Source organism: Chrysoperla carnea, chromosome 2 (assembly GCF_905475395.1).
Source record: "Chrysoperla carnea chromosome 2, inChrCarn1.1, whole genome shotgun sequence".
Classification (NCBI taxonomy): Eukaryota; Metazoa; Arthropoda; class Insecta; order Neuroptera; family Chrysopidae; genus Chrysoperla; species Chrysoperla carnea.
The window spans coordinates 72,725,868-72,740,288 of NC_058338.1; the positions used below are offsets into that span (position 1 = coordinate 72,725,868).

General features: G+C 28.3%; 2 protein-coding genes across 4 annotated transcripts in view; both read left to right on the top strand.

Annotated features, from left to right (window-relative positions):
• The first annotated feature begins 674 nt into the window (after positions 1-674).
• Positions 675-4,319, top strand: LOC123292455 (ras-related protein Rab-33B-like). The gene is made up of 4 exons (XM_044873123.1): positions 675-934; positions 1,003-1,122; positions 1,746-1,895; positions 2,656-4,319. The coding sequence occupies exons 1-4, from the start codon at positions 776-778 to the stop codon at positions 2,851-2,853; spliced, it is 627 nt and encodes a 208-aa protein (XP_044729058.1). The 5' UTR covers positions 675-775; the 3' UTR covers positions 2,854-4,319.
• A 3,334-nt stretch (positions 4,320-7,653) lies between these two features.
• The window catches only part of LOC123293937 (RUN and FYVE domain-containing protein 2), a 30,194-nt gene continuing 23,426 nt past the window's right edge, over positions 7,654-14,421 (top strand). The window contains exon 1 of one of the 3 annotated variants that reach the window (XM_044874943.1): positions 7,654-7,905. In XM_044874943.1, coding sequence (XP_044730878.1) covers positions 7,707-7,905 — 199 coding nt within the window. In that variant the 5' untranslated portion in view covers positions 7,654-7,706. Of the gene's footprint in view, positions 7,906-8,092; positions 8,124-11,521; positions 11,773-14,421 lie in introns of those variants that run through there. The other 2 variants (XM_044874945.1, XM_044874942.1) reach the window with 2 other exon arrangements.

A 14,421-nucleotide genomic window follows, 5' to 3' on the forward strand; every position in this document is an offset into this window, starting at 1 on the left:
TCTTTTTCTTAAATAGAAATTTTTTATAAAGAGATGTAGAAACTCGAAAATTTTAAAATTCAATAAGACATACACATAATTAATGTTACATTTACCGATTAAATAACATTAGGTAGAATCAATTTGCGGTTTTAAGCGCGAGCTCATCGCCACAGGTACTAAATTTAAGAATTAAATCCTATACGATTTTTGAAAAAGTTTATGCATATGAATTACATAAGTAAAATAATTTTGTTCTGTTTTCCAAAGAGCGCAAAAGTTATATCACATACGAATATCGTAAATCGGGATCGATTATATTAATTTTTTTAATTTGTTACCTCCGGTATAGGCTTTGTTCTGGACTCAACGAACACCAGCCAAACTTTAGTAGATATTACAAAGATTAAGATTAATTAATGAAGTCAAGAATGACTAATTGTGTATTGATTATTTAAAATTTGTCATTTTCAGACAATTTATTCAACAATGAATAAATTTGTTAAGTACTATTTGAATTTGGTAAGTACTATTTGCGGTATATTTTTTACGGATGCGTTGTAAGATGTAAACAAGCCATATTTTAATTATTCGTTCATATTCTTTATTTATTATTTGTTATTTGTATTCATGAAGTTCGTAATTTATATATTATTTCAATTGGCGCCTCTTAATTATCATTATTTTACTTTTTTTTAATATTTAAAAATATTTTCGATTCAAACTTATCAACAAATAAGCTATTTTTAGAACATGTGTTAATGTACTGTTAATTATTAAAACATTTATCGTTAAAATGAAAATATTTAAGATAATAGTTGTCGGTGATTCAAATGTTGGAAAAACTTCATTAACTTATAGATTTTGTGAAGGAAAATGTTTAGAAACTGCCGAAGCAACAATTGGTGTTGATTTTAGAGAAAGAATTGTTACTGTGGATAATGAAGATATTAAAGTATGAATTATAGTTTTTAATTTTTTGAGTTTTAATATGATAGAATTAATTTAAACAATATGTTTCAGCTTCAATTATGGGATACAGCTGGCCAAGAAAGGTTTAGAAAATCAATGATCCAACATTATTATCGTAATGCACACGCAGTTGTTATTGTTTATGATGTTACGAAAATGTCATCTTTTGATGTATGTTTTTTTTAATTTTTGTGAAAAACAAGGGCTTTGAAGTCCATAAATAATTAATTGATCTTTGATATCCTTCTTCAAAATTATTAGCTATTCGATGAAAACTTTTTATGAATAATGATGTTTTTCGAATGACATGAAAATATTTCTAAATATTCGTGTTGACGTGGGACATATATAGGCATTTGTAAGGAAGACCATAGACATGTATTTATTCATAGACTTTTCATTGTAAATTACAATTCATTTTGTTTCGGACAGAAATTCTATAACAGAAAGTTAAAAATAAAGCATAATTTAAAATGAAAAAGTCTATTGATCTTTCTCAGGTTCCCACAGATACTACGAACTGTCAATACAATTATCTAAAAGATGTTAAAATAATACCTAATCAAGTATATATTACCAAATGTTAGTGAGTTTCATTTTAACTTGATAAATACCTGTTTCGTCATAATAAGAAAATGTCAATCTACTTGAGGCGTGCTTTTTAATAGTCAGTCTAGATCTAATATCAAGTCTGTGGTTATACTGTTGAATAGAAAATTTTAAATCGTATTTGGAACATTAATTTTAAACGAAAAAGACTCAAGCGTAGAATAAGAATAATTTCATTGTTTCAGAGCATTCCAGGATGGGTTGAAGAATGCGAAAAAAATAATTTATATAATGATATTCCGCGAATTCTAGTTGGAAATAAGTGTGATTGTACTGAGAATTATGCAGTAAACACAAACATAGCTCAACGTTTAGCTGATAAGTACGATATGCCAGTAAGTACCGATAACTCCTATATCACAGACTTATTTTAAATGTAGTTCCAATCATATTCTTAGAAAAAGCATAAGATTGTATATCTATTTGCTATTGTGGTCTTTTTTTATTGATAATGTAAATAAATTTGTGTTGGGATTGAATATGATACACCCTAGAATTGAACATTTCGAATGTTTATTCACATTTATAAAATTACGAGGATACCATAATATGTCGACTCAGGGCCCCCGTAAGGGCTACTGGCGTATATGTGCAAAAAAGTATTTTGGCGCCCCTTAAGGCATTTTGAATAATCTTTATAAAGTAGGAAACACTTACCATTTTATAAAAACGGTTGTAACGTTGAAATTGCAGCCACAAGGTATTCAGCACTTAATTTCTTAGAAAAAATGTAGTTAACAAAATTTTGTATTATACAACAAAACACTTGACAAAATAAAAATAACTTTAAATATAAAAATTAAGAGGATAACTTTTTTTTATGCACTTGTTACACAGTCTATTAAACATGTTCTCGCAAGTCTCGCAACATAGGAATCGAGAGTAACTGGATGATATACCAATAAAATTCCGTGTGTACTTATACCCAATTCTATTTAATTTCTCAACTTCTATTTTAAAATTTTTTTTTTTTTTTTTTTTCGGGGGCCATGTGTCGACTTTCATTCGAGAGACATAATGCACATTACTGATGTACATTTACTATAAGTTTGTACGTTATTTACTAAGAGGTTTAAATCAATGATTTAATTTCAGTTATTTGAAACATCCGCCCATGAAGATTCTGAATGTGATAATATTGAAGCTATTTTTTTAACGCTAGCCCATAAATTAAAAAGTCAAAAACCTTTGATGTCACCTTCATGTAATTCTGCCAAGAGACAACAGCATATTACTCTCAAAAGAGAAAATACTATAAATAGCAACAATCAAGAAGAAAGTTGTTTTTGTTAACAAATTATTCTATTAATTTTTATAAATAAAAATTATTTACAAATAGCAGTCTAGATTGGCAGCAGGCTGTAAAGAATTTAAGGTTCAGATCAGATTACTATAGACTAATTAATTAGAAAATACATTTTAGTACAAAATTATATAATGTATATATATACTTAGAATCAGTAGACAAAATTTTAATTTCGATTTAATGTAATATAAACGTGATGTTGGCCCTTTAACTATTTTACGGAGCAATACGTACCTATTGTCTTGAACTTCTGTAAATTAATCATTAGATATGGTTACTGATTGTAGCGTATTAGAGTTTTTCAATCAAAAGTTAAGACAATTACGCTTTGTCTAGGTCTAGGCGATAGAATTACCATTAAGTCAAATTTGCTAACTCTTAAAAATAAATATCAATAGTAAAATTTCTGAATTAGCCCATTTCCGCCTATCTGTCCGTCTACACAATATCTCAAAAACGAAAAGAGTTAGCCAGCTGAGGTTTTTTCTAGATTTTAAAATATATTTTCAGTTTTTGAACGACCAAATCGGCCAGTGTGTCTCATGTAACTCTAATAACCCTTTAATTATACCTACGCAATAGCTGATTTAAATACTTTCTTAAAACAGTATTTTTTGTCAGCAGGAGAAATTACACTGCTATCACATCTTAATACGACGAAATATATCATCTATTTCATATTTCGGAAGAAAACTGTACTGGGTTTTGGATTCTTGGATTTTAAAGTCATAATTTAAATAGTACTTATCATTACCAATTAAATTTGGATAAACTTCCTTTTTATTTACTCAGTAGAATCATTAGTAACTCTAAAATGCCTTACCAAACATCATCCTTTTATAAGACTCTATACTAAGATACATATCTAAAATTTACTTAAGTTCTGGGCATATCAGAATTAAATATATTATTCCCTGACTCCGGCCAATTTTACGACCGAGCTAATATATGTTTACAAAGTGCAAAATTGTTGTAAATACTGTTCATTCTATAAATAATAGCATTTAATTTATATATAAGCAAATACGACATTTAGATATATATTTTTTAGTTTCTTACTTTAAAAGTGAGATACTACTTTATTTTATTTTACATAGCTTAAGGTTTTTCTAACGATATAAGATAGAACGCATTATTATTCAAAGAGAAAAATATAGTTATCTAAATAGCAGTATATTACTTCAGTCAATCTGTGAACACTACAACGAATGCTATTCAGAAAAACCTTCAACAGTATACAGAACGTTGTCGATTGTACAATTCACTTCTGTATTCGACTAAATATTCGTCAAAAATTAATATTTGTTTATTGTTTTTTCGTAAACTAAACGGTCAATTACATCCTAATTAGACTCAAAGCATCCCTAATTTGTTTATTTACAGATATTTATTTTTTGAAAAGTTGTTTTCTATTCGTTGTATGCGTAGTTATGGTAGGGACAATAAAATCGATGCCAGCGCTTCCAGTGAAAAATTTTGGCGTTAAAGGAGGCTGTTATGACTAATTTGCAATTCTTTACATGTTAATGTTATTGAAAATGTCAAATTAAAATTATTTAAAAACACTTATTAATTTAACTTAAAAAATTGTGAAAATAAGAAATCAAATTGCACAAATATTATTTTTCTAATATAAATTATCATAATTATTTATTTAAATTTGTGAGACAATAATATTAAATTTTCAATGTAATTCTTAAATGCAATCCATACAATTATATATGCATCCATACAATTCTATAATTAAAGTAGTGTATCGTTACCATGGAAACGCCTCCAAAAATACTCACGCACGGTGCGAATAGAAAAAACGCGAACTAAAGATGTTAAAAAATGTGTTCTAAATAGTATGAATTCATTCTTTGCATGTTAAATATCGACAACTTTGAAAATTTATAGCAGCTAACTTTTTAACAGCTTTATATCGTTGAAAACTGCATCTTTGGAATTATTCGTGCAAAAATATTTTTAGTTATATGTCGTTAGAAATACCTTAATGACTATGTAAAAAAAAATTCTTACTTTAATTGAGACTTTTGATATTGGTGTAAAAATATTGGTGAGTAGTCAAATAATGGAAAATTTGTGAACAAATAAATTTAATACAAAAAATTTTTCTCTAATATCATTAAAAAAATTAATTTTTTTATTTTGTATGTAAATATTTGTTGAAACCTTTTTCGAAACGTTGACCATAAGACGAAGTGCGCAGTTAATGATGCGCATTATGAATGTTACATTCGTCAGAGCTACAGTAGCTATCTTAAACTGATTTTAGTTAATTAAAATCGTATTGTTATGTAAATATGTATTAAAAAATTATGTGATTATTTTATGTTCAATTTCTATAATAAATCAATTAATATTATTAAATGTATGTTAAATTTTTTCAATCTTTTAGCTGTGTCATGAGTACTTGAATACGGAAATTTTTTTGTAGGGGGCCGGTCTGATCCTTTCATGAGTTTTGAATAATTAATAATTTTCATGCTCTTACATTTCAATTTGTAAAGAGAAAAAAAAAATTGATCCATCTTGTGATTTGATTGAACAAGTTTCTGACAATATTTTTGGGCGATATATTAAAAACAATTCGTCCAACTATCAAACAGACCGAATTTTTGTATTTTTTGCATCTACATTACTTCAGGAAATAATTTGTATTCAAATCGGAAGCAAAGAATTTTTCCGAATTATTGCAATTTTCTTAAGAGAACCCGTTCAAAAATCGTGAAAATAACAAAAATGTGTTGTATAGGGTAATTTTGACAAAAAAATAATAATAATAATAATAATAATCGAATTTATTTCAAGATATCGCATAAAATCCTTTCCGAAAAGTTTTTATCTTGAGATGATTCATAAGCACGAAAATCTGGTTCATTTTGCGATTGAATGACAAATCTCTGATTATTCTACTTTAGTCGATATCTCAGAAGCTATTCGCCCAAACGCCCGAAGTCAGTCGATTTTAACCATAGAGATAATAATACCATTGAGCTGTATGCTGTATAGGCATATGAACTGTAATAAGTGCCCATTCGATGAAATTCATGTTCCAATAGTAGAAAGAGATACAAAGAAAATTTCGGTAAAGTTATCTCTCCTGTAGATAGTAGAGGTTGCTCTACCCATGGAGGTTATAAAGAAGAAGAACGATTGCTAGGTGCTAAAGCGCGTCTGTCCCTGAAAATTTGTAGAATTAATAGTTCATTTTTCAGCCACCAGCCGCGCTGTCGTCGGTACAAGTAGATGAAGTTAGTTACATAATGTACAAATTTTAAAACAAAAAGTAGCCTATAACCTTCCTGAAATTTATAAAGTAGTATAGATAATTTATAATTTATTCATTAATAAATAATTAATAATAATTTCATTATTTCTTTTTTTTGCCTTTGAATGATATTATATACACGTATATTAAACGTTGATATATCATTTCAAATTAGCGCACAACAGCCCGCTTTTATTGAGGCAACTTAGCGATCGCAGCGCCTCAATTATTTTGTCCGTATTTCTGAGACACTATTTCCTACAGCGATCGTCCTCCTTCTCTCTAACCTCCATGGCTCTACCTTAGATGAGAGGTTATTTTTTTCTAAAGTTGGCACAACTTTTCAACACAGAAAGTATATGAATCACGCAGTCTAGTATTACTATGTCTATGGTAATAATTGAATTCTTAACCCATGGACACTATTGTGTTCATATCATGAAGATTATAAAGAAGGAGAACGATCGCAATAGAAAATATTGTCTCCAATATTTTGAAAAAATAAGTGAGGCGCTGGGATCGCTAAGTTGTATCATTAAATGCGGGCTGTTGTGCGTTAATATACTACTTACCGACGACAGCGCGGCTGGTGGCTGAAAATGAACTATAAATTCTACAAATTTTCAGGGACAGTTGCGCTAATGCTTTAGTACATAGCGATCGTTCTCCTTCTTTATAACCTTCATGGTTCATATCTTAACCGCAGAGAAAGAGATAGAACTAATAAACCCTCTCTGTTTCGCAGCCAATAATAATTAACTACAATCAAGCGCGCAAACGACAACACATGTTTTGTACATACTACTATAGTTTTGGTACTGGCCGTGGTAAAGAGAGCTATACGCGCCTATCTTATCTGGTCTCTCTCTACTGCAATCAACCTTTTGGGCGCCGTTTTTGTAGATCTATGTTATTATCTCTATGATTTTAACATTTTTGAGTCAAAATAACTTCCGAAAACGATTTTTATTCAAATTGTGGAAACAAATTCCCCATTTTTTTAGGTTTTTTCACTTTGATATAATCGAGAAAATCTCAAAAAAATTTTACCATCTCTCCTCCCTATGCAACCATTTAGTACATAATTAATTAACTTGAAGCTATTCGAAGATTGCAGGTTTTTCGAAGGCATCTTTATTGCTAATTGAATATAATAATAAACTTTTGTGTAAGTCCTTTGCGGCACATTCTTATTTTGAAAACAATGATAAAGACAAAAATTTCGGATCAACATTAAATGGTTAAGTTGGTTACATACAAAATAACCGCATGTGAAAGCAATACTGCGTCCACACCATGTCCACACTTCCACAATCTTTGGCATGGCGTCCATCGTCAGACCTACATGAGTTTGTAGACGTGTTTTTTTTTTTGTGACAAGCAATTTAGCATGTTGCATACAAAATTACAAATACAATCACAACACATGTATACTACACATCATATAATATAATATGATATCTTCATCTACCTACCTACCATAATGAATATAATATATACTATACGATACCATACCAGTTTATAGTACAACATGAAACAGTTTAGACTTTAGGTTTTAGTTAGATAATGGCAGCTGCCAATAGTGAATGTTTACCAACATCACCATCATTTAATAATGATAGCGATTCACCAACAAATTCATCGCGAACAGATAAAATATTATCACGATCATCATCCAGTTCATCATTTAGAGACTTTCAATGGCCTACATTATCATTAATATCACGATCATCACGAGTAAATAAAGTTCTCAGAAACAAAAAAGGTAAATAAATTTTATTTTGACAGATGATTATGACATTTCAATTTTTATTAATACTATGATTTGATAAGAATAATAATGACACATATGATTTTTATAATAACTCTGCTCTGTTTTTATTTAAATTATTTTGATTTATGTTATGTATTATTCATTTAATCATTTTATTTAATTGGTTATTAAATGTTTTATATGGGATGAGGATATGGGATTTTTTATCTGTAAGCAATTTATTCTAATATTCAAATCGGCTAATTCTAATTTAATTCATTCATGTTGTGTTAAGTTATTGTCTTAAGTTACTTGTTTACCTTTAGTAAAAATAATAAGTCAAGTACGAACTATGAATGCTTTATTAATACATAATTGGATATTTTTTCTGTTTTATTCTAAAATATGTTGTATACGGTCGAACACCTGTTGCTATGGTACCAAATTTACCTTTTTAAGGGTTATCTTTATTGTTTGATTTATTACCTGTACAGTACGATCTAGTCCAGGAAATATAGACAGACATAAATTGATAAGTAGGTACCTACCTATATACAAAGTATGGAATAAAAATATATGTCACAGGATAATTGTAAGAATTGTTAGTTAATTATATGTGAGATTGTATTCATCCAAACTCGTGCTAACTGAATCTATATTAATTAAACTGGTAAATGTCCCAGGAGTGTGATTTTTGTTAACCGGTTTATAATATAATTGAAATTCCAATCTACCGGTGGTGACATATATACCTATCTTGAAAATTTAGATTAAGTATGAGCGTTGAAAATATTTTGTGACTTTATAGACATAGAATGTTATACAGAGTATTGCTTAGCCATAATTATGGCTGTTAATTATAAGGTATTTATAGTAATTACCTACGATTAAGTAATTTAGGTTTTCTATATTTGGATATATTATTATTTTTTTGAATATCAATTAAAATCCTTTGAATAAATCTTGCTGTGTAGCTAAATGTAATTCAATAAATGATTTTACATGAATTTCCTAAGTCAAAACAAAAATTAAAAAGAAATGGGGAATTAATAAACCAAAGCGAAATTTGGATGGCTAAGTCTGTTCAGTCCATGTTACATAAAAAAGATAACACGATAAAGTACAAAATTTACAAGAGAAACACTTATCAAAAAATTACAAGTATCAACAACGCAAGAGAGCAACGTTTTTATATAACGAAAGGAGTCAGCTGTCAAAAGCACGCTTTTAACACAATAATACGTCTATAATGTTTTTATTTAATGATAATAATCAGCTAAGTGACCTAATGAAAGGTTCATTTTTTTACTACTAGGCGCTGAGATCTTAAAAATGTTATCAGATAAAATGTGTAAGTGTTACAACTATCTGTTTCCATCTATTAAATGATTTTTGATTTCGCACAATTAATCGCGCATACGGAATTGGTTTCGCCTTAACCAACTGAGCTAATAGGGCAATTTTGTATGTTAACTTTTCTCTTTTTTGACTTCTTGAAAAAATAAAAAAAATCGACCAAAATTGCATGCAATTTAAATGCATTTTACGAACGCCAATAAAATAAATGGTTTCAGAGTCTGGTATAAATAACAAATTGACGTGATCATTTATAAAAAAGAAACAATGTAAGATTTGAACATAAACAGTAAAAATCTAAAAATTTTGTACTGAAGGGTTATTATAAATTTTAGCTACCCTGAATATAGGTGTTATTATCAAGTTATTCTAGATTTAAAAAGTTTTTGGTACAAATCCTTCATTTGACTTAATGTATTTCAAATAGTAAATTTCTTTCACTCATGCAAGATAAGTACTCTCTGTACTGTTTTTTGCACAAAAAATAGCTAATTAAATAACGAGCTCGAAATTTATGTGTAACACGCTGTGGGTAGTTAGCTATTTGTCCTTTCACGGAAAGTCGTGCAGAAATAAAAAACTATTCCTGTATTCATCAAGAAAAATACCGTTAACAATCCGTGTGAATTGTTTTTTACATACTCGAATTGCAAAAGTACTTCTCATTCGAACTTCTAACTTCAGTCTCATGTGTAATTGACAATTAACCGCACCAGTTGTATAGTATACATACAATTAAAGAGATCAATAGCTGAAGAATATTACAATATTATTTGCTACACAAATCTAGGTTTGCCACACATTGCCCGCATGCCGAGCTGGCACGATATGCCTTTTTTGCCATTCTTAAAGTAAATTAAATGTCCAGTGTTATTAGAAAGTGACAAGATCATATTGCCCCTTCCAAAAAAATTTCAGGGTCCGCGACTGGAAAATCTGTGTTTCACACAAAATTTCCAATCATTAACAAGTAGTCGAACAAATAAATTATGAAATTTGATAAAAATTAAAATTTATGTAGAAATATATTTAAATATTCTGATTTTGAGTCATAAAAGCACATTATTGTTTTATTATATTAAAATTAAAAGTCGTAATTTTTAACCTGTATATCACGTGACCTAAAACACTAGCTGCCATGATGTGACATCAATTTTATTTATACATATAATTATTACATACACGACTGTTGTTTTCACCAATATTACGTCACCAAATTGGCTGACAGCGTTTTTGCGAGAATAAAAAATGTTTAATTTTATGGCAAGAAAGCGTGTTAATTTTGGCGAAATATATTTTTTGTGGCTTTTTATTAGGAAAATCAACATTTTGAAGTACTTTTTCAAAGATAGTAGAATAACCTATTTCAAAATTTAAAATTATCTGTTAGATGGAACTTAATTTCCCCATTTTTAAATAGATTAAAAATATGGGACAAACATTTTTTATATTAGATATATATCAACTTCTCAAGAGATTCGCGTATTTATTCAACCCTCTAAAAATAAACTACCCTTACCCTATGTACATTTAAATGTCGCGGCATTTATTCGTATGTATAATAATAGAGTGTGTAGTTCGTATGTAAGACCACTTCTACATCCATGTTCATGTTATTAAAATCAATAATCGGTATTGTCTCATATTGTTATTCATAGACAAACATAGGCATTCACATTACATTAACAGGAGGCTAACTAACATTGTATTTTATTATATTTAATATAAAAAGAACAAAAAAATAAATTATTTAAAAAATAAATAAATAAATAACACAAATAATTCTGCGAGGTTGAGTTTGAGCTGTTAATTGTTATCATTAAAAAAAACCAAAAATAGTATAACAAAAAATAATTGCTATTAAATTCGACGTAAATATTATTCAATTTTTTTTATATATTTTTAATATTTAATTATTCTTAAATTTTGTTCGTCGCATGGAATAATTTTTTACGTTCCAATGTAAAAACTCCAATTAATAAAACAATAAACGATATTTAGTTTTGATTTCCCTCTTTCACATTTTCCATTTCCCTGAATTTATTAATTACGTAGTTTGTATTTTTTATTTTATTTTTGTAAATATTAAATATTTAAAATATTTTTAACTCTTTTATGTATCTCGTAATAACATCCTTAAAAAATCCTTAGAAAATAATAAAATGTGCAACATTTCTTGAATATTGCATGGAAAAAAAATTTATTGTTGCATGAAAAAAAAATTTTAACAAAAATATCAAAGAACATAAAATTTTTAGTGATTTTCGGTGCCTAAGGTGTTGGTATTGTGTGATTAAAAAATATAAAACATGAAAGCTTTGGAAAATTGCGAAACCCCCTGTCCCGGTGCTTTAGAGCAGGACATGGCAGGGGCACAAGATACAATTTATTTGTGTAATTTTCGTGTTTCGGTTGATGGTGAATGGTTATGTTTAAAAGAATTACATGATGTTGAATTCAATATGCAAGATTCATTTATTCAATCGCAGGTTATATCACCTGAAGTACCCTGCAATTTATTGGGTATGTTCACTTATATACAATCATTTTTTACGTCTTTATGGATGTTTTTTTTTTTGTGGTTGACCTTGTCTCATCAATGACCAAATTGTTAATTTCTGTTCATTTTTAATAAATATTTTGTTATGTTTTCTTATTCTACAGATATTACCGGTAAAGTGACACACTTAAGTGATTATCAATTTTTTTGCTGAGGGTGTGAATGTTTATGACTCAATATGGACAAACGTCACGACTCTCGACCAAAAGAAGCCTAAAGATTAGTTTAAAAATTTTTAATTTGAATATTTTTCACAGCTGGACACGACATTATTGCACTTATCAAAATGTTTTCATATTGTTATTATTGAAAAAGTTGCGCTGAATAATCACAAACAAAATTCAGCAAATTTTATTTACACAAATTCATATGAGATAGTTTTACTTACGACGTTATGAGCATTTCAATTTTGAAATCAAAATTTTTTCTGTTCAGATGTAATTTTGAAAAAAGCCGGAAACTATTTCAAAAGTCGTTTTTAAGAAAAGTCAAAAATGTCAAGTAAAGTTTTATACAAAAACAGTAGAAAATTTAAGTATCTGCGAGAATATTAAAGCTCTAATTTTAATCTTTATAGTATAGCTACAAAATATCGAGATGAAAAAATGATAATAAATTTTTCTTATTTTTTTATCTTTGGAAATTCAGAAATTCTGACCTTAATGTTTCAACTGAACTAAAATATTTTGATTTTATCACTGAAGTGACTGGACTATTTATTAGCACATTCGCACAAAATGTCTTCTTTTACTTTAAGATCTGGAGGAGAGGAATCAAAAGTTTTGACTTTTTTAAATATCTTAAGAAAAAGCTTAAAGATTTGAATTAAGGTTGAAAATTTATGAATAGCGAAGTTAACAATAAATAGTGTCCCCGTTGCCGATAATGACATCATGCTTTTAATTTTTCGATGCTTTAACATTCCACCAGCGGTATTACATCATCTTGCCCATAGATTAATGTAATATGCACAAAAAAATTTTTTAAATTAATAATGCGCCAGATACAACAGGCCATAGATATTTTCATCGATTTGCTTATGTTTCGGATAGTTGTCAACTATTCAACTAAAAATCTAATATATTTTACCTTTATCAAACAACAATTTTTGACAAAGATAGAATATTCGTGATATGTGTTTACTTGATTGACATCTATCCGAAAGAAAAAAAAGATATTTTTTTTAATGAACAGTCCCTATCAAAACTTCATCCCTTATACGGCGGAAACGTAAAGGAATGTTAACGCTTGCAGAATTGCCGCGTTGAATGAAAAAGTATGAGGGCAACTAATTATTTTTTTAATAATGAATTCCAGCTTCGCAGCAAAATGTGTGTACTAATTTTTACATGTTTGCTTATTGCTGCTACGATTTTGCGGTGTTTCCTGCAATTTACCTTATTAGAAAAATTAAATGCCCTTTTTAAGAAAATACAAGGGAAATACTCAAATTTACCCTATTTTTTTTTATTTATAAAAACACTTGAACAATACTTACAAGTGTCGATATTTAGAATACACTATATTACCACAGACTTTATTAAATGTAGACTGATAGTGTTTTATAAGATAATTTTAAATTAGTTTTTTAACATGAATGCAATTATTTTTGAATAGCCATTTGAATAATTTACAAAATATTTTTTTTTTTTTTCATATATCTATAATTTATATTAGTTTTTTATTTTAGTTACCATATTTTTTGAATATAACTCTTTAAGAAATATCTACTCATAATTTTATAAATTACTAGCTGTACCCTCCCACGCTTGATTTTGGCACATGGTTACATAAAAATAAAATAGAAGAAGATTAGTAAATTAACAACAGCTAGTAAATTTTATAAAATTTGATAACCCCCGATAAAAGAGTTCGTTTTTAAACGGCTGAACTGATTTTCATGTAACTTACATTTTTTTTTATATACACGCCATGCCCTTTTATTTGATATGCCAATTGGGTATATTTGAAAATATTCTTTACTTGATCTCTATTTCTACTTCCATACCCCAAAAGTAAAATTTTAATTTCATTTGTGTTAGCAATACAAAAATTTTAACTAATAAAACATTAAAAATACTTTACTCAACAATGTCTTCACTTTACAATGTAAAGACATTACTCAACTACTTCACACAACAATGCCTTTACTTTATTGATTAAATTCAATAGTGCATATAAATTCTTCACTATTGGGTTTTGGACAAAAGTATATAAGGCACTTTCGGCTTAACATTGTACAAAGAATACGCTCTTAAGCTATGTCCAACGAGTCACAGGATATCCTGTATATAGATTAAGGTACCATTCATTTACGAATTTTCACTTAGCAAATCTATGCTGACCACACATACTATGACTTATCCGCATATAAATCTACATACAAAGTCACAGGCAATTTGAGTGCGAAAAGTAAATTTTGTTAATTCAATGAACAATTAATTATTTGTCATTGCACGGAAAATCTTTAAAGAAATAGTGTGTGCATTATTACTCACTCTGTCGGCAAAAGCATTCACTGGGTTTCTAATAAGCGTAATATCGCTAAACAATCAGAAGTAATGTTACTTATCATTTATGACGTGATGTGAATTTACTGCAGCTTCTGTTTG